General features: G+C 38.2%; 2 protein-coding genes across 6 annotated transcripts in view; both read right to left on the bottom strand.

Moving 5' to 3' along the window:
• Nucleotides 1-7,907, bottom strand: part of LOC130571615 (ninjurin-1-like) — a 34,722-nt gene extending 26,815 nt beyond the window's left edge. The window contains exon 1 of the mRNA XM_057362740.1: nt 7,812-7,907. Coding sequence (XP_057218723.1) covers nt 7,812-7,907 — 96 coding nt within the window. The remainder of the gene's footprint in view (nt 1-7,811) is intronic.
• Nucleotides 7,908-14,352: 6,445 nt separating this feature from the next.
• suox (sulfite oxidase) overlaps nt 14,353-20,755 on the bottom strand; it is an 81,361-nt gene continuing 74,958 nt past the window's right edge. For all 5 annotated transcript variants that reach the window (XM_057362799.1, XM_057362800.1, XM_057362802.1 and 2 more), the window contains one exon: nt 14,353-15,955. In XM_057362799.1, coding sequence (XP_057218782.1) covers nt 14,459-15,955 — 1,497 coding nt within the window. In that variant the 3' untranslated portion in view covers nt 14,353-14,458. The remainder of the gene's footprint in view (nt 15,956-20,755) is intronic.

The following is a 20,755-nucleotide window of genomic DNA, read 5'->3' as shown; positions in this document are numbered from 1 at the left end:
TTCATGAAATCATTGCTACCAAGGTGCGGCGGAATACCCAGGTCAGGTGAAGTCTGTTTATTTGTTAGTTTAGCAACTGTACTAAATAAAAACCTTGGATTGTTTTTGTTAGTTTCTATGAGGTTACGGAGGTGCTCGGCCTTTGCTGCTTTTAGTGCCTTTTTATAACAGTTTGCACTCTCTTTCCACGCAATTTTAAAGACCTCTAATTGGGTTTGTTTCCATTTGCGCTCCAGTTTACGTGTTTCTCTTTTAAGGGCGCGAGTGGTGCTATTGTACCATGGTGCTGCGTTTTTCTCATTAATCTTTTTTGACTTCATAGGTGCGACAGCTTCTAATGTATTAGAGAAAATAGTGCCCAATTTGCTGGTCATGTCATCGAGCGATTCTGTATTTATTGGTATGGTTATTAAAGGAGTCAGATCTGGCAAGCTCTTTGCGAAACTATCTTTAGTAGTCGAGGTAATTGTTCTACCCTGTCGATAACGAGTTAAACGGCTGATTTCTGCAGTGCGCAGTGTACATGTTATAAGATAGTGATCAGTGACATCGTCGCTTTGAGGTATAATATCTATATTGGTTAGATCGGCTCCGTGAGATATAATCAAGTCTAGTGTATGATTAAATCGATGAGTGGGTCCATTGATGTGTTGTGTTACTCCAAAAGAGTGTAATAGCTCTGTAAACGCCACTGCTAATGCATCGTTAGCACTATCTACGAGGATATTAAAGTCTCCGACAATTAGTACTTTATCAACGTTAACCAATAGGTCCAATAGGAAGTCCGCAAACTCTTTCAGAAAATCAGTGTAGGGACCAGGGGGTCTATACACAGTAGCCAATGTAAAAGAAAGCAATGGTTTTTTACTTTCATTTGAAACAATTATGTTCAACGCAAGCAATTCAAATGATTTAAATTTATGCTCCGTTCTCTGAGTTACAGTAAGAAAGTCTCTAAAGATTGTTGCGACACCACCACCTCGACCAACCGGATGTGGCTCATGCATATAACAGTAGCTTGGTGGGGTACACTCATTTAGACCGTAATAATCATTTGGTTTAAGCCAGGTTTCGGTAAGGCAAAGTATATCAAAACTGTTGTCTGTGATCATTTCATTTACAATAACTGCTTTTGAATTTAGTGATCTAATATTAAGTAGGCCGAACTTTATGAGTTTGTTTTGGTCGTTTATTACATTGTCCTCAGGTTTAATCACGATTAGATTCTTTCTCTGAGATTTGGCTATTTTGTTATTTTGTAGTATTATTCGGGGGACAGACACAGTCTCTATGCATTTGGAAGCAGTAACATTTATAACAGATGAGTGAGAAAATCATATATTAATTGAGGTTTACGTACATAAAATATAAAAATTGTTAAATAAAATAAAAATAAATAAAATAAAAATAATGATAAGTAAGAATAATAAAAAGAAAAACAATATCACTAAAATGAATTTAAATCCTATCTGTAAATAAATCATCATAGTTAGTCAAAAAAGTTACACATTTTTTGTTATATACAAGTCTCAGAGATGAAACAATTGAGTTAACTTCGGCAATGAAAATTGGAAAATATGAAGGGGATTTCAGCCATTTTTGTTTATGAATGAAGAATTTTGCGTATAAAATAAAAAAATTGACAACATTTTCAAGAGAGCGCGTTTTGGGGCATTCATAGTAGAAGATAATATCTTTAAGAGTGAAATTATGGGACACATTTATGGGGCTAAACAAATATATGCTTAAATCACTCAAGAATTGTCTAGTTAAAACACAGTCATAAAATAAATGTGTGGCTGTTTCTTCCATAAGACCACAAAAAGAGCAATTTTTATTAATATCAGAATATATGGAAATAGACAAATTAACAGGATATGTTTTGTGAAGTAATTTGAAATGTACCTCCTTAACCTTGTTAGATATACAAAATTTACTAGGCAAAAGCCAGGCTTTTCTCCAATTTACACTCTATACGAAGGAGCCCCAGTAGAATTTACCTCTTGGAGTTATTCTTCTTTTCATTTGAAAAAGTCTACGAATGTGACTATTATTACATTTCCTATCTAGAAAGTCAAGACCCCCTAAATATAGAGAAGGATAAACACTGTGACCTTTACAAAATCTAAGGTGGTTACTGACTAATTGAACTAAGCCTGAGGGTATAGCTCTAATCAAAGAGTTAAATTACTTTGATGGGACTGGAAAGTCATGGAGATTCAAAATTTTTTCATAATTTAGAATATTGCCCGAATCATCAAACAAAGATGAGATGCAGTTGAAATTATTGTTAAACCATCTAGGAAAAAAGGGATTTATTTCTTGTAGTTATTTCGCTGTTATTCTAAAGGATAACTTTGTTGGGAGAAAAGTCATGAATGAAACATAATTTCCACGAGAGAAGGCATTGCTGATGAAAGTTAGATAGACGAATTGGTAATTTGCCAGGTAAATAATTACACTTCAATAGGAAACATAAACAGCCAAGTTTGTTGAAGATATTATTTGGGATGAAAAACCATAGTGACAAGGGGTTTAAAAGGCATCTTTTCAACCAGTTCACTTTAAAAGTATTAACTGTATCCGCAAAATCTAAAAAATCAAGGCCATCTTCACCTTTGGTATTGGAAAGCACATCTTTTTTTAGTTTGTGAGGCCTATATTTCCAAATGAAATCTAAGAAAATTTTATTAATTTCCTTTATGGCACCATCATTAACAAACAACGAAAGGGTAGGGTATACAAAACGAGAAAGCCCCTCTACCTTGGATAGAAGAACTCTACCGTATAACGAATCTCTCGATCTCTTTGACGCCACATGTTAAATATTTGTTAAGTTTTTTAAATTTTATCCAGAAAATTTAAACGAAATCTGGCAACGGGATTTTTGGTCATATGGATACCTAGGTATTTAACGTTGTTTTTGACAGGGATGTTTTCTAATAAGGTCTCATTCGTTTCACAAATAGACAATTTCACATTTTAAAATATTAAGTTTCAGGCCTGAGGCACCTGAGAATTGTTTAACCAAATCCAGAGCAATAGGTAATTGTTTTTTGTCTTCCAAAAACAATGTGGTGTCATCAGCTAGCTGTGTAATTTTGATTTCTCTATTAAATATATAAATTCCTTTCAAAGTATTATTTAGATTAATTCTTAGGCAAAGTAACTAAATAAAAACGGGGAGATTGGACAACCCTGCCTAACTCCACAATAGATGTTAAACCTTTTAGAGGTGTCAAAATTAACTATTACTGAGCTGTTAATATCTTTATAAAACATTGAGACAATATTTATAAATGGTTTTCCAAATCCAAATAACTCTAAAGTACGGAAAATAAATTTGTGTTCTATGGAATCGAAAGCTTTTTGCAAGTCAAGAAAAAGTATAAGGACCGTCAGACTGAATTAAATCTGAATAATCCAGAAAGTCCAGTACTAAACGTGTGTTATTAGATATATGACGCCCTTTTATGAAGCCAGACTGAGATTCTGATATGATACCATCCAAGCCGCTATTTAACCTTTTCGCATAAACAGAAGCTAAAATCTTGTAGTCCAAGGTTAACAACGTGATGGGATGCCAATTGTCGATTAATAACAGATCCTTTAGGTTTAGGTTTAGGCATAAGAGTGATGATTCCCTGTTTCATTGTAGTGGTCATATCTCCCTGACTAATACATACTTTAAACATGTGAAATAAAGGCAACTTAATCATTTCCCAAAAATTAACATACAATTCTACCGAAAGCCCATCTATACCGGGAGATTTGCCTTTCTTAAATGAATGCAGGGCATGTTTAATTTCGTTTATTGATAGATCAGCATCACACAATTGACCAAATTCAGTTTTTATTACTTTAACGCTGTGCTTAACAGTTTCTAAAAATTGTTCACACTTCTCATAATTAAGTTTAGAAGTATAAAGATTGCTATAAAATGTCTTAACAAATTCTGAAATTTCTTTTGGATCTTTAGAGATGACACCATCAATATTAAGTGCTGAAAGAGTCTTCTTATGGCCATTTCTTTTTTCCAAAGCAAAAAAATAACTGGAGTTCTTTTCTCCCTCCTCAAGCCATTTAGCACGAGACCGTATATATGCACCTTTAGCTCTAGATATGCTTTATCAAATTCTATATTTAATTCTTTTATTTCCAAATCCTCCTTCTCAGTAGTTTTGTCTTTAGATAGTAAGACATCAAGGGGCGGTTTCCCAGACAAGGATTATCTTAAGCCAGGACTAGGCCTTAGTTAAATTAGGATAATTAAGTTGTTTTAAAAAACATACTTTACAAAAAAAATATTACTGTGTGCATCTTGAGACAAAACAATCACAGTGGTATATTTTAAGATATGTCAGTGCAAGTTGTTTTCGATCAAGGCATCTCTCACATTTAAGTTAGTCTGAGACTAGCCTTAAACCCTGTCTGGGAAACCGCCCCCAAGTCTATTAATCAGCTCAGATTCGGCTTTTTGTTTTTTCATTTTAATTTCTTTACTTCTCTTAATCGCGATGCCCCTGACTTTGTATTTAAAGAATTCCCAAGTTGTATTGTAATCTCCGTTTAAACAAATAATTTATTGATAAGAAGGGTTATATTAGTATTAAATGCCATATGGAATCTCAACAGGCAGTGAGGTATTTCGGAGATCCATGAAGCAACTGTTTGCTGGACTGCCTTGTGAAATTGTAATTGATATTCTCATCAAGGGCCGGACGCATGAGGAACACGATCGCTTGCGACATGTACTAAACAAAATGTGTGCGATTAACATGAAGCTTAACCCTGATAAAGAGTAAATTCGGTCCAGTACGTTGGTTACCTGCTGATGCCGTCAAACCTGACAAAGTAAAAACTACTGCAGTATGTGACATGCCAAAACCTCTGGATAAACATGCTCTGCAGAAGTTCTTAGGCATGACAAATTACTTATTGAAATTCATTCCCCAATACAGTGACATCACGCTTGTATTTGTGACAAATAAATTCCATGATTTTATCTACGGTCACCCTGTCACTGTAGAAAGTGATCATCAGGCCTTGATAACCATATTAAGGAAACCTCTCCACACTGCCTCACCTCGCTTACAAGGTATGATGATGAAACTGGATCGTGACCACCTGGATGTGATCTTTAAATGTGGCAAGGAGCTGTTTGTGGATGATGCCATGTCCCGAGCCCACCTCTCCATATCTGACCCACAACTCTCAGATGACCTACTGGAGGTTATGACTGTCCAGGTGCTGACCTCCCGTTGCATAGAAGAACTCAAGGCCGCTATACAAAAGGATGTCACATGCCAACAACTTTCTGATATGATTAGGAACGGCTGGCCAGCCACCTCAAAAGAACATTTGTATTCCTTGCATCCTTTCTTTTACATTAGAGATGAGCTGCTCATTCATGAGTTGCTGCTTCATGGGGAGAGATTCGTTATCCCTTCCGTACTACAAAAATGTCATGTGGCCAGCTACATCAGGGCCATACTGGCATTGCAGCAACAAAGCACAGGGCAAAGGATACAATGTACTGGCTAACAATGTACATTGATATTGAAACTGAAATAGCTCATTGTACACCCTGCAATGCACTCAAACCTCATCAGGTGAAAGACTGCATGAAATCCCAGATCTTCCCTGGTCCTACAAAGAGTTTTTGGGTAAGTATTTATTTTATAACTACATTTTAGTCTCATCATTTTTCGTCAACGATATTTCGTGCTGATATAGTTGTCATTTAATGGCCTTACTTTACGTCTCGTCTTCGTTCTGTGAAAATAGTCGTTGACGAATATTTTTCATCATTATTTCCGAAATTAACACTACCCAGGAGGATGTTTGGCTTCCCATGAAAGCTCGACTTGGAATACTTCACCTCTGTCAGTGTGTTGAGAATAATCCCTATGAGGTGAGATTTCAGTGCATCTCCTTCAAACGGAGGAAGTGACCATGGAGCAGGAAGTTGAACCAGAGTCTGACACTGACCTAAATTAGGATCTTTTAAATCAGTGGTCACCAACCCTGCTCCTTGAGATCGACTCCTGCAGACTGCAGCTCCAACCCTGCTTCAGCACACCTGTCTGTAATTATCAAGCAAACATGAACACCTTGATTAGATAGTTCAGGTGTGTTTGATTGGGGTTAGAGCTGAAATCTTCAGGAAGGTCGATCTCCAGGAGCAGGGTTGGTGAACACTGTTTTAAATGGACTGAGTGTAGGGGGCACCCCGGAACAGCAAGCAAGGCTAGGTACTTATGCAATATGTTGATGTATTTGCAGTTCATGATGAAGATCTGGGGTATAACGATCGAGGGAAACACGAGATCCCCTTACATTTACATTTATGCATTTGGCAGACACTTTTATCCAAAGCAACATTATACTATACATTTTATCTGAGTATATGCCATTCCCTGGGATCAAAGCTATGCTCTAACCACTGAGCTACCATCCCCTTGATTATGGAAGGCCGTTTTTGGCAAATATTTCTTTAAACGTAACGTGTACAGACGATATAACGCGTGGACGCGTTATTGCGCCTAAAGACGTAATTTCCCAAAACGGGAAAATTTGCATAAAATGTATTAAACATATAGTCGTGACGTCATCATTTACGTAACCATGTGTCATTCATGCGTGACATTGCACGTGGTCCTATGTCATTCATTTTTCCGTATAGGTAAGCACTATCTAAATACACATCATAGTGACATAGACAAGGAGGATGGCATTTCAAAATACAAGAGGTAGAGAAATTATGGCTTTAAAACTGCAGACACATTCTTAAAAACGTTCACTAGCACACATAAAAAATACTGTAATGCACTCAAGTGTTTACTATAGTAGCCTATAGTAATGTACTGTATATAGTGATAGTAAGCAGTAGTAGGCTGTATTATGGAAATTATATTTTTTATGTACATTGCAGTATTCTGTTGTATTAAATATTGTAAAACTGTGGTAAATACTATAGTATCATTTACTATGGTAATGTTCAAAAACACTATAATATCTAATAATTGTACTACAATTTACTTAAATGCTTAGCATACTACACAATTTTTTCATGTGGAAGTGTAAAAGATTATAATTGACACAGATTCTCGTGATGTTTTTGTATATTTTGAGACCAAATACATGTCTGCAGTTGTATCTGATGTCCACAAGAGGTCCTCAAACACCACAGAACAAAGTCTATGAATGGAATCGAAGGATGTTGAGTTTAATTATCATTTAGCTAATTTATAATTGAATAATAATATTATATCTTCCATAATGTTTCAATGTTAATGTTTCATTGTGATCATATTAATCAAACAAAGGCAAAGGCATGCGTCAATACCAAGCAAACTCTGTTGAAAAAAATCAGCATATGCTAGTTAGGTTTTGAAGCATGGCAGGCTGGTTCGCCCTGTAGAACTAATTGATGAAGACTAAGCTAACGGATTAAACAAAAAAGATGAGTCATTTAAGTTGTATTCGTTAGCATTGGACGAAAGCAACGACGCTAAAGACACAGTGCAGCTCTTCATTTTTATCAGAGGGATTATTGATAATTTTGAGATAGCGGAGGAATTTTTGACCATGGAATCCCTAAAGGGGACAACATGAGGAGAGGACTTGTATGACAGTTTGTCTTGTGTTATCGAGAGGCTAAAGCTACCTTGGTGTAAACTTGCCAATGTCCCCACGGATGGATCCCCAAACTTAACAAACATTTTTTCGGACTGCTGAAAAGAATCCAGGATAAGGTGAAAGAGGAAAACCCTGAGTTGGATGTAATTTTCCTACACTGCATAATTCACCAGGAAGCCCTGTGTAAATCTGTATTGCAGCTTGATCCTGTAGTAAAGCCAGTTGTAAAACTCGTTAACTTCATACGAGCGAGGGGGCTTACGCATCGTCAATTAACTCCTTTTTGGAGTTAATCGGGGAAAGCCAACGATCGACACAGATTGGCTTTGCGATTTTGCTTTTGCTGTGGACATACTGACACACATGAAGGAGCTGAATGTGAAGCTACAAGATAAAGATCAACTTGTGCACGAAATGTACACAAAAGTGAAAGCCTTCAAAGCCAGGTTGACTTTATTCTTAAGACAAAATTCAAACAAATAATTTGCTCAATTTCCCACACTAGCAACGCTAAAAGAGGCCTCTCGACATGTGAAGAAATACAGAGAATCCCTTTACGACCTGCACAGAGAATTCTGCCATCGGTTCTCTGATTTTTAAACAATAGAAAGGTCACTTCATCTGGTGTCATGTCCCGTCAGAAGACTCGGAAACTGCGCCACAGGAGTTGCAATTGGAACTGATCAATCTTCAACGTGACCACGTCTTAAGGTAACGGTTCGACTCCCTTAAACTGGATGAGTTTTATGCTTCACTAAGCAATGACAAGTTTCCAAACATTAGGAAGATGGCACAGAGGATACTGGTGTTATTTGGCTCCACCTACATGTGTGAGCAGACATTCAGCCTGATGAACATCAACAAAGCACGCCACAGATCCCAGTTAACTTATGAACACCTCAGATCTGTCCTGAGATTTGCCACAACTAAACTGACACCAAACTTTGATGAACTGGCAAAAAGGGTGACCAACAACACTGTTCCCACTGAAATTGTATGCAAGTTTTATTAACATTTTAGTAAAGGCTTTATGTGATTTGTATTAGTTCACACAACCACCTTGTTCTTAAGTCTATTGAAAATTACATTACAGTGCAAAATAAGTAAATATAAATCTTAATTTTACACAGACGATGGCACAGAGAATGCTGGTGTTATTTGGCTCCATCTACATGTGTGAGCATCCATTCAGCCTGATGAACAAAGCATGCCACAGATCCCAGTTAACTGATGAAAATGTCAGATCTGTCCTGAGAACTTCCACAACCAAACTGACACCAAATTTTGATGAACTGGCAAAGAAAAGTGACCAACAACCAGTGATGCCGGTTAATATTAGACATTGTCCTCAAATAACTTGAGTTTTAAAGATCCCATTCCCCACGATCACATTTTCAACCTTTAGTTGGTGTGTAATGTTGCTGTTAGAGCATAAACAATACCTGCAAAATGATAAAGCTCAAAGTTCAGTGCCAAGCGAGATATTGTCTTTAACAGAATTCAATTTTCAAGGACTACAGAGAACGGCTGGAATTGGACTACAGTCCTCTACTTCCCGGGGGCTGTAGTCCGCGTTACTCTAATGTGACCACTTTTTTCAGTAACGAGTAATCTAACACGTTACTATTTCCAAACCAGTAATCAGATTAAAGTTACTTATCCAAGTCACTGTGCGTTACTATTTTTGTCATTTTCCTTAGTAAGAATATATATTTTTTGCTTTCTTCTTCTTGCTTTTCTTCTCAGGGAGTGAAGTCACGTATGCGACAAGTCACGTTTTCAGCATGAGTACAATTCAAGTGTAATAGCCCCTACCACGCAGCGACACAAACGTAAACAACAATGGAGGGAGGAGAAAGATACGTTTCGTGCCATAATAAACAAGATCCCTACTACTGTCAATGCTGAGCTGCCTCACAGAACAGGAAATTTTTCTAAAATGTCAGGAGATACATTGTTGACATTACTGTTAAAAATACACTTCCAATAAAGTGAGTGTTGGCAAAACCGGTTGTCATTTTTATGTGTTGAGGCGGCGGGGGTGTTGTCGGCAGCTGCTGAATGTAACTGATAAAGTAACTTGTAATATAGCTTAGTTACTTTTAAAAAAGTAATCTGTAAAGTAACTAAGTTTCTTTTTAAAGGCGTAATCAGTAATCAGATTACTTTTTCAAAGTAACTGTGGCAACACTGCCAACAGCACTGTTCCCACTGAAATTGAATCAGTGGGAACAAATGTTAATAAAACTAAGTTTTATTAAATTTTATGAATGGCTTTTACATGTGATTTATGATGTTATGTGCAATTCACACAAACAACTTGTTCTTTAATCTGATGAAAATTACATTATAGTGCAATAAATTAAATAAAAAACTTAAAAAATCGTACTTATTTCTTTTATCTTTCGTTTGATGTTGATGTGAAATAAATGTTGTAAAATATGTATGTTCTCCATCCATTTTATACTGACCCAGCCCGCCTGTCAAATTTTAAAGGAGCCATTCTTTTGCTGTTTTTGAGGCTTTGATGATGTTTTTTGGGTGTTTAACAATGAACGCTTTATATTTCACATATTTCAAGTCTATTGTTCACCGCTGTTCCTCTTCTTACAAAACGACCGGATTTCTTCCGGTCTATATAAAGTCCCTCCTTCCGAAACGCTCTGATTGGTAAAGCTGACCAGGTCTGTCATGATTGGCTCCCCGCTTAGAGTGTGTGTGTGAAGATGTTCCACCCATACCATATCAGCGAGCTTCCGCTTCTCAGGCTGTTGTGATTGGTCGGTGCCCCTTTCAGTGCACGTGTATTCATAAACTTTGGCTTTTAGCAATAAACAGTAACAATGGCGTCAACTTCACTTTATCAGTTAAAAACATGCGGTTCGATCTAAGTGTAACGGAGGTCTGCTAGTGCATGTGCAAACGTCAATCTTTGTTAGAGATCGCAATTTCTTTTCCTACTATGGCGAGGGAAATGACACCAGACCGAATGGCGCCAGACCGGTTATATTAATTAACACTAATAACAGAAGCGTTAGTTTTGTCTTTTTATATTGGACCCGAGTTGGATAATAAATCAAGCAGATTGATCAGGAGACATTTGCAAGCAGGACGTCAAAGGGCGTTTCATAGAAGTGTTTCAGAGGTATGCGCACACACACACAATATCAGTGTATTACACAGAACAGCTTTCACAGCCGATGTTAAAGTCATGGAAGCTGTTATTTGACCGTTGGTTATTTTAGAATGTGTGTAGCTGAATTCTCATTACCAGCTGTAGGACTGTGATGAAAGTGAAAGTAGTTTAGTGCGTAGCTCAGTCAAATGTTTAAAATCTCTGATAACCAAACACTACTCCAGCGGCTCTTCTTCTCTGAGGAAGGCCTCGCCCCTTTTTTGGTGTCTTTTCCTTTGGGCAGAGTTTATTAAAAGCACTCGGAATGGTGACATCATGTACCCAGGAAGTAGAGGGCTGTAGTCCGATTCCAGCCGTTCTCTGTAGTCCTTGAAAAGTGAATTCTGTTAAAGACAATATCTCGCTTGGCACTGAACTTTGAGTTTTATCATTTTGCAGGTATTGTTTATGCTCTAACAGCAACATTACACACTAACTAAAGGTTGAAAATGGGATCGCGGGGAATGGGACCTTTAAAACTCATTGCGGCCCTTGAACTTAAAAGTTTGCCCACCCCTGGTCTAGGCTGACCAGTGTTGCCGGAGTAAAATGCATTGGGTGGGTGGACAAAATTTGGGCTACTTATGAAATTAAAAACCTGCCCAAGCAGCTTGCCTTTTCCTTGCTTTTATTTAATCAAGTTATTTCAAAACTTTCGAAAATAATGTGTAGTGAGTGCAGTCATAAAAACATTATCCCTCAACAGAGCCGTATTGGTTCAGTTTAACCAATCAGGTCTGGGTCTGGGATAAGGGAGACCTGTCCATCAATCTACTGTTGAGATGTGATGACTCAGTGATGGGGATTTGGTGCGATAAAGGACCCGATTTTGTATACTGAAGCGATCGCAATTCCAAAGTGGCCCAAATATATGTTGCAGTTGCACGGTAGGGAGTAACTCAAATTTCACAACGTGGATTACACATGTGGTGACAGACGACTCAAAGACTTTGTAAATATAACTGAATTCACAGTTGAAAGACTTAACAAAAACCAAACTGAATATGGGATTATACTACTTCTGTTCATCATCAGCACATTTTTAAACTGTACAGATTGTAAATTACTCTGGCAAACTCATCCTTGAGAGCTGCTGGACTTGCTAAATTTTGCCTTACATTTTCTGCAATACATACTTCACGAAAGACGTAATTTACTGTAGTTCTGCCTACTTGCGTTGCTTTCCGATTAATTACACTGGGCACTTTTCTAACAAAAATTTGCATAGTGATGCTGGATGTGTTTTTTGAGGGTTAAAGTCATTGGTATATTTCTTGATTGTCGCTTTGAAGTGGTTTATGGACATATTAGTCATATTTTCTAACTCTCTTTAATGCATTTGTTATGTTTGATCCATTTGATCTGTTTTCCTGGTTTTTATTATATTTTGTCATCAGACCGTCGTCAACTGTAGCTGTGTCTCATTTCGAAGTCTGCGTCCTCCGGATGTTGCATGTGAAGGCATATGCTGCCGACAAACCCAACCTCCGGAGGATGCAGCCTTCGAAATGAGACGCAGCATGTATTTTTATTTAATTCCAATTTAATGTTAAAATCTTATCAGTTAAGTTAATGTTCGGATAACGGGTGTCAGTTCTCGGTTAGGGAAATTAACCAAAATGAGCATCCTTACTCCAAAGTATCACAAAGATACAGACATATGCTCGCCATCAAATTTGTTGACACTGTGTACAATAACTTTTGATCAATCAAAAAGCTTTTCATAACTTCAGTCAGGAGTATCTCTAAATCTTTTTAATCTTGCATACACTACTCTTCCATAATATAAATCTTCAGAGGGTTTAGGCTGCATTAGTTAGATCAACCGGAACCAAAAACACAACTGATGTACTTGTTGCATCAAAGAGTACAGAACAGTACTCTACTCTCAGCCAGTCTTGTCTCATTGTTCCAAGGTTACCACAGCGAGCAGGATGCAGTTCATGGCCTGACCTGATGGTAGAGCGGAGAATGGGAAGTGGGGACCTGACAAGAGCTGAGATGATAGAGCTGGATAAAGAAGGACGCGGTCACTTGACATGTCTTCACCACAAAACTTCAAATGCTATTAGATTATTAATGATAATCTTAAACTATAATTTATTTTATTATTAAGTTTATTTATTTTATTTAGCCTTGTTGTGCAAGTTCTCTGGAGCTTGTGCAGAGGCAGCAGCTTTTGCCAGAGGGGAACTGGAATCCCCTGGTTGGGCCTGGGTTCTCCTGAGGTTTTTTTTCTCGATTAGAGTTTTGGGTTCCTCGCCACCGTTTGCATACTGTTTTTGCACTATCTGCCTGACCGGGGGGGCTGCTTTAGAATTTTAAAGTTTTACTTAATTAATATTGCATATAGGAATTTATTATCTGTTATATTTGACCTATGCTTCTCTCTCCTTTATCCTAAATGTGTGCTCTCACTGAGCGTGTGTGTGTGTGCGTACTTGTCTGTGTACGTACGTGTGTGTGTGTGTGTTGTGTGTGTGTGCGTGCGCATCCATGTGTGTGTGTGTGTCTCTGTGTCTGTTGGTGCGTGTGCGTGTTGTGTGTGTGGAGTGTTTTGTGTGTGGGTGTGTCTGTCTACTGTGTTTTCAACCTTTTCTTGTTTTTGCAGGTACAAATTTGATTGTTTTGCTTGTAGTCAATGTGTCTCATGTGCAGCTGCTTTGTAACAATGAAAATTGTAAAAGCGCTATATAAATAAAGTTGAGTTGAGTTGAGTTGAGTTAAATACCATGTACCAAGTTTCATGCCAAATGGCCAAATTTTGTAGGAGCCTGGAGGAGTTCGAAAAAGTATGTTTTAAAAAAATCCAATATGGCTGACAGGAAGTATGGTGGAATATGACAAATTTGATATCAAAGTAAATATGTAATATGCATTTTCATAAATTTCATTACATCTCTTGACCACTAGGGGGCATTTGTATAGAAATTTGCATGCCCTCTCATAACGTGTCCGTGATGCATGCCAAGTTTTGCAGCGATACGCTATTGTATTTGTAAAATACTGCATTTAACAAATACTGCATTTAACAACATCATTTAAAATGGGTGACGCTCACAATGGCCGACTGAGGAACATCAGGTATTGTTCGACTTGGCATGCCTCAGAGAATCTAAGTAGACCACATTTTAAATTTTAGTTGAAGGATTTCAGAAATTATAAGCAAAAATAGCCATTTTTCATATCTCTGGACCACTAGGTGGCAGTATGCCGAACCACAACCCTAAATGAAGCAGAATAATAAGAAAACTAATGGATACAATAGTTCTCTATGCCACTCCGTGGCTTGACCCCTAATAATAATAACAATAGAAACAACTAAAGGAAGAATTAGCTTATACTGTAAACATCATGATTTAGCTTATAATGCTGATGTTGCTTCATGGCTGATATTAAAATAAGGGTTTCATGTTGTGGGAAGAATACAAATTCAGAATTTAATGATGGCATGCTTATCATGTATTGTATAAACAGTTTACGGACAACATATTGCTAAAGTAGAACTCTGGAATGTTGTAAGTAATACAAGTGTCTCATGCATCAAGAGAACATTTATTTCTGCTTGTTAAAACTCAAGGGACAATCATATATCAAGCACTTTGCAGGAAATAACTAAAATTTCGGATTTAACAAAGTTTGTTAATTGACTTTGTGATCTTCACTTACTTTAACCTTAACTCGATGCCATGCATTACTAAGCACACCTCTTAAATTCCAGATTGGGGCACTACTATCCGGCTGCACGTTGTAACTACTGTCAACTGCTTTGCAAACAATCTGCAGCTCCTGGGCTTTATCTGGCAGTGGGATTTCTATCTCCCACAGCTTCCAAGTCCAAGCTCTTCCAGGTGGAGGAGGGAGAGCAGGGTTGTGCTCCTTATCACTGGTCCTGAGTTTGGCCACGTGCCATGTATTCCCACCATCTACTGAGACATCTACTCTGATGACCTCGCGTCCTCCACCGCTCCATGCATAGCCTTTAACAGTCACATCACCAGCGTAGCAGTCTACAGACATTCCCTCGGCTGGATGAGTGATCGCTGACTGTATGGGGAGCTCCTGGATGGCTGGTGCTGATTTGAAGTCTACTGTGTCCCAGTCAGTACCTGGGGAAAAGCCTTTGTAGTCATTTTGCTGCCAGTGACTCTTGCTTTCTTCATCACTCACGACAATCCTTCCCAGCCATTTGACATTGCGTGCTCCGACAATTCCAGGGGCAACCACCCGGACAGGGTAGCCATGGTCGGCTGGGAGCTCCTCCCCATTCATTTCATACGCAAGAAGAACATCACCTTCTTCGCTCACTGCCTTGTTCAATGGAATAGATGCACCATATGATGTACCAGTCACGTCTCGGTCTAACCCTTCAAACTGAACATGTCGAGCCTTTGCTGCAACATCAGGTCCGAAGCCGTAGTATAGCAGTACATCCCTCAGACGTGCACCTGACCATGTAGCATTGCCTATTGCTGCGATGCCCCAATTGAGCCCTTTGACTTGCTTGACTTTGTTCATGTCAGAGCGACGGTTTCCAGCACACTGAAGTGTTGCTGTAACTGTGTGTTTAGGGAAACGAGACTTAAGCTCACTCAGAGTAAGGGAAACTGCTCCACCAGGAAGACCCTCTATCTCCAACTTGTATGTTTCAGAAACCACCCTGGGCACTGGAAGATGATTACGCTTGAAGAATACTGCCGAGGGGGTGATGTAACTGTCTGTAAGTATAGAAGCAGGTGGTTCAGCATTGAAAGGTTTGAGGCTGTTGATCTGTAGAGCAGGGTGACGTGTTGGCTCGGCAAAGTAAGGGTCTGAAGGGTTTGCGCTCTCTTGCTTCTTGTAACTCTCTTTATTAAGCACACCAATCTTATATTCAGTCAAGATTTGAAGGATGTGGTCTTGTTGATGAACAGCATACAATGCCCAGTAGGGTTCCAGACCTCCACCTGCAGCCAGAAGTATTTTGTCCCCACCTGGGTGCAGGGCCACAAATTCTGTGATATCAAAGACTTCGCCTTTATAGGTGACCCACACGCCACTGTCAAGGGAACAATGCTTTGCTACTTCTTCTAGAGTGTATATAGGAAGAGAAGAGGTCTCAGTTTCCAGTAACTGTCCTGAGGTAGCTGCCCACTCCAGCTGAAATAAAAAAGAACACAAAACATTACATTACTCTGTGTGACAACCAAGTGGCCAAAGGTTTGTAACAGTTCTTTTTATTGAGTGCAGAGGATCAACATACAATAATTTCTTAAATGTCTTGTGTTAAACACACTTATCTAACTAGATGTTTTTGAATATAAATTAAGGAAAACAAAGCAGTGTTTGCAAAACAAAATAGTGTTCTGCAAACTTATTATCTGTAAAGTAATTGTTGCACTAATTGTCAGAATAGTCAATTAATTGTTCTAATAATGGTTATATTATTCTATATATTATCTATATCTATATCTATATATTATTAACCTGTCACTTCACAATTCTCCTTTATTGCCCTCTTTGCAAAAAGCTGTAATTTTGCCACTGGCCTTCTTTATTTTTACCACATGATAAAATTAAATCAAATTAGCTAGCTCAAAACTCAAAAGTAACTCAGAACTAAATTATTATATATGCACTATACTATGTAGTAACACATTGTCATAAATAAACTTGAAATACTTAATCTTACTAACCACTCTTGATAAATGGTCTAAGCAGCTTGTGTTCTGATGTGTTTTTGAGTGACTGATTTGATGGGTTCAGTCAGTGAGTCTCGTGAGTTCAGTGTTTGACATACGAGTTGTTTCAACAAAATGAATCTGTTCAAATGAGTCATTACGTCGTGAATCAGACATTAGCGGACATTGACGCGCTGTTTGTTTTTCACAGCTGTTAGGACATAGCAAAAGATAGAAGTTAACAAGGAAAACACTTCACTGGATAGGATTTTTCCTTTATGTCGGCCTGCTATGGAAGCATATTGGTTGCGATTTTCAATTTGAAATGCAATACGCAAAATGGCAATGCAGTATGTAAAATGACAATGCAATTGTGTACTTAAATATACATTTTAAATAACATATGCGCAACATTAAGTGCAAAATTAAAATAAATTGTCAATCACATCAATTACATTTGTCAGTTCCTACACTAGTTTTAATATGTTATTTAAATGGATATTTTTAATGCTCTTTAAGTTGCAAAATCAAAATGAAAATGCATTCCCCGGATTGATTATATATTTTTGAGACAGTCAAGCAAAACTGTAGCAAAATGAAAATTCTAATGTTATTTTCCCTAAATGCATTAACATTAACAGGTTGAACATTTGGAATTGCATTTTCATTTACACACAGCGCGTTGGGTGTTGCAAAATTCAATGTGGACTTGAAAATGCATTTCGAGCTGGCCACGCCCCCTCCCTGATACAGCGTCATTGTGTGAAGGTGGAGCCAGCATCGCTTGTTACATGTGTTGTTTTGAGGTGTTGAAAACATGTACGACTCCAGAGCAGGGACGCTTGCACATACACATTTTCATCATAAACATCATAAGCGTATGATGCACGGATCGGAGCAGCTGCTGCTGAAGAAACCAAAAACCATAAATCTGACAAAGCGGTAGAAATTTCCATATGCTTGTCATCTCTAAATGAACATGTTAATGTTTCTATGCATTTAAAATGTCTTAACTGTTTCCCTGGAGTGAGTTTTTAACCACAATTTCTCAGTTCCCTTTTAAAACACGATACATTTGCAGATGTACAAACATACTGTAGGCTAAAATATCTAATGATAAAATTTCATTTATATTCGTAGTAGGCTACCGAACATTTATTTTATTTATCGTTTACTTACATGTGCTTTGGAAGGATTAACTGTTTTTACCATGGTGAATCGCAGTAACGACCTTGCTTCATTGATATGTAGAGATTATTTTGCGTTTATGAATTGTACATTATTATGCTTGTGTCTGTGACTTAAAATAAATACATCTGTGCTTACGACATTGTTTGAGTAGCCGTTTTGTGAATATTATACCCGCGTCCACCGCACTCGTCTCTGTTTACCGTTAATGCTGATATATGAATCCGCATATTATCACTTCTAAAGTTCGGTGTTAGCAGTTTCTAAACATTTATTTTAATTATTGTTTCCCTGCAGACGCTCTGGTCGGTCTTGGTAGTTTTGTCATGGTTTTACCATGGTAAAACCGCATCGGGTGTGCTCGTGCTTCATTGGCACGAGACATTACTCTGCCCTTATAAACTGTACATTTTTTTCGTGCCGTTTGTAAAATAAAATATACACAACATGTGCTTTAAAACACTTTAGTGGGTATTTAGGTGAACACTTGTGCAGTGTGCGCATGTCAGCAGATTATATCGGATTTGAAGCTTGTCATGTAAACACATATTAATCAGATCACTTAATTTACCTTTCATGTAAACACTACATTCAGATTGCACAATCTGATTAAATTCAATCCGATGTGTCCATGTAAACGCAGCTAAAGTTCCGTGAGAGCGTTTTAAAAGCATATGGAGCACTCTGTCCCGCGATGCTTTTAGGCTGTTCGGTCTGCCCAACACCATATGAAGTCAAACACACACTTTAGTTTGGAGATAGAGGGAGTGCATGAGCTCTCTGCTCGCTCTTTCCTACACTAATCACAAGCGCGTCATTCACTACTCATAAATCACATTAAATGTTGAAATAAATCTTTGGCGAGGCAAAAATCCGTTTTACGCACTCGCACCAATATGAAATTTTACCTCGCATTTGCGAGCATTTTGGTCGCAGTCTAGAGCCCTGCTAGGTACTAAATGTATTTAGGTAATTCCAAAGCGCCCCCTTACATCAAAGTTTGTAGCGATACACCATTGTAAATGGGTGATGCCCACAATGGCCGACCGAGGAACACTGGGTGTGATCTGACTAAGCGTGACTTAGGGAATCAAACAAGACTACTCTCAGATTTTTAGATGAAGGATTTCAGAAGTTATATGTAAACGTGCAAACTGACATATAACAAGTGTTACGAGTTACGACAGCAGATGGTTTAAGTGTATCAGGGTGGTAACAATAAAAAAGATGAAGTTATAGATTAACAGTAGAAAGAACGATCGGCGCGCATGGTCCAAAAGGGTTGTACCAATTAATGTGTCATTGGTGTTTTAAGCGGAATGTGCACTAAACCAGAGTCTCATCTCCCATTCATCCCATTCTCCCATTTCATTACAAGACAGTTGCGCTTGCACCATGGCGGATTCGCTATTTACTGTACATGGCAGAATTTGCAAGAGCAAAGACTGAACGCTATTCCAGATAGGAAACAAATCTTGCTCTGCTTATGTGAGAGGTTAAAGAGCACGAGCAGACCATCTACGGGACAAGCCGGATTCCGCCAAAGCCCAATGCACATTGTAATCCTTTCAGTAAGGAATAATTGACGACGGGCCGTTCAATTATTCTAACGTTAATGCACACCCCAAGGTGGTAATGCAGCCACAACGTGAAGCGGAGCATTAACTTTCGAATAACTGAACGGACCGGAGTCAATTATTCCGCTAATACCGCAGTTACCACACCCGCAGGACATTGTTCAAATGTTTAATTTCAATGTTTGTCACGTTATCGTCTTTATAATGCTGCTGATGGTAGGACTACTTTCTTGCGCATCTCATTTCAAGCCTCCGTTAGAGCGAACTGACTAGCCACTGCTGCTACATGGTGTGTGTGTGTGTACGAGTGAGAGAGTGAGAAACTGTGCGCACACCTGCGTGTTTGCAGTAATGTGACAGAAAAGCCACTGATAATACATGATTTAGGCCATTCTTCATATTGTATCACGCAAACTTTTGAAAGAGTAGGTCTATCAAAATATATTTGTTATCAGTTATAAGCAGTATGAAGAGGAAAATGAACCAGTAGGCTATCAGTGTTTATTAATGCATTTTGTTTTTCTATTTAGTTATTTTATTTATTCGATTTCAGTAAAGCCTATGTATTTCTTGTTTTTGAAATGGTTTGTTTATTGAAAAGAAACTGCACACGTTTCCATTAACAGTCAAGTTTGACGTTATAAACTTCAGATCAAGTGCTGCTGTGTGAGGTGATGGCCTGTAGGCTGGACTATAACCTTTCTGTTGTTTAAACTTGGCGAAGTGATATGAAACTGTAATGCAGTCAGTAGACCTGGAACTCTCTCAACTCAACTCAACTTTATTTATATAGCGCTTTTACAATTTTCATTGTTACAAAGCAGCTGCACATGAGACACATTGACTACAAGCAAAACAATCAAAGTTGTACCTGCAAAAACAAGAAAAGGTTGAAACACAGAAGACAGACACACCCACAAACAAAACACTCCACACACACAACACGCACACGCACCAACACACACAGACACAGAGACACACACACACACACACACACATACGTACACAGACAAGTACGCACACACACACACGCTCAGTGAGAGCACACATTTAGGATAAAGGAGAGAGAAGCACAGGTCAAATATAACAGATAATAAATTCCTATATGCAATATTAATTAAGTAAAACTTTAAATTCTAAAGCAGCCCCCCCGGTCAGGCAGATAGTGCAAAAACAGTATGCAAACGGTGGCGAGGAACCCAAAACTCTAATCGAGAAAAAAAACCTCAGGAGAACCCAGGCCCAACCAGGGGATTCCAGTTCCCCTCTGGCAAAAGCTGCTGCCTCTGCACAAGCTCCAGAGAACTTGCACAACAAGGCTAAATAAAATAAATAAACTTAATAATAAAATAAATTATAGTTTAAGATTATCATTAATAATCTAATAGCATTTGAAGTTTTGTGGTGAAGACATGTCAAGAGACCGCGTCCTTCTTTATCCAGCTCTATCATCTCAGCTCTTGTCAGGTCCCCACTTCCCATTCTCCGCTCTACCATCAGGTCAGGCCATGAAC

Source organism: Triplophysa rosa, linkage group LG20 (genome assembly GCF_024868665.1).
Source record: "Triplophysa rosa linkage group LG20, Trosa_1v2, whole genome shotgun sequence".
Taxonomy (NCBI): Eukaryota; Metazoa; Chordata; class Actinopteri; order Cypriniformes; family Nemacheilidae; genus Triplophysa; species Triplophysa rosa.
The sequence above is the reverse complement of the archived record's forward strand: the minus strand, read 5'-3'. Positions and strand labels throughout refer to the sequence as shown.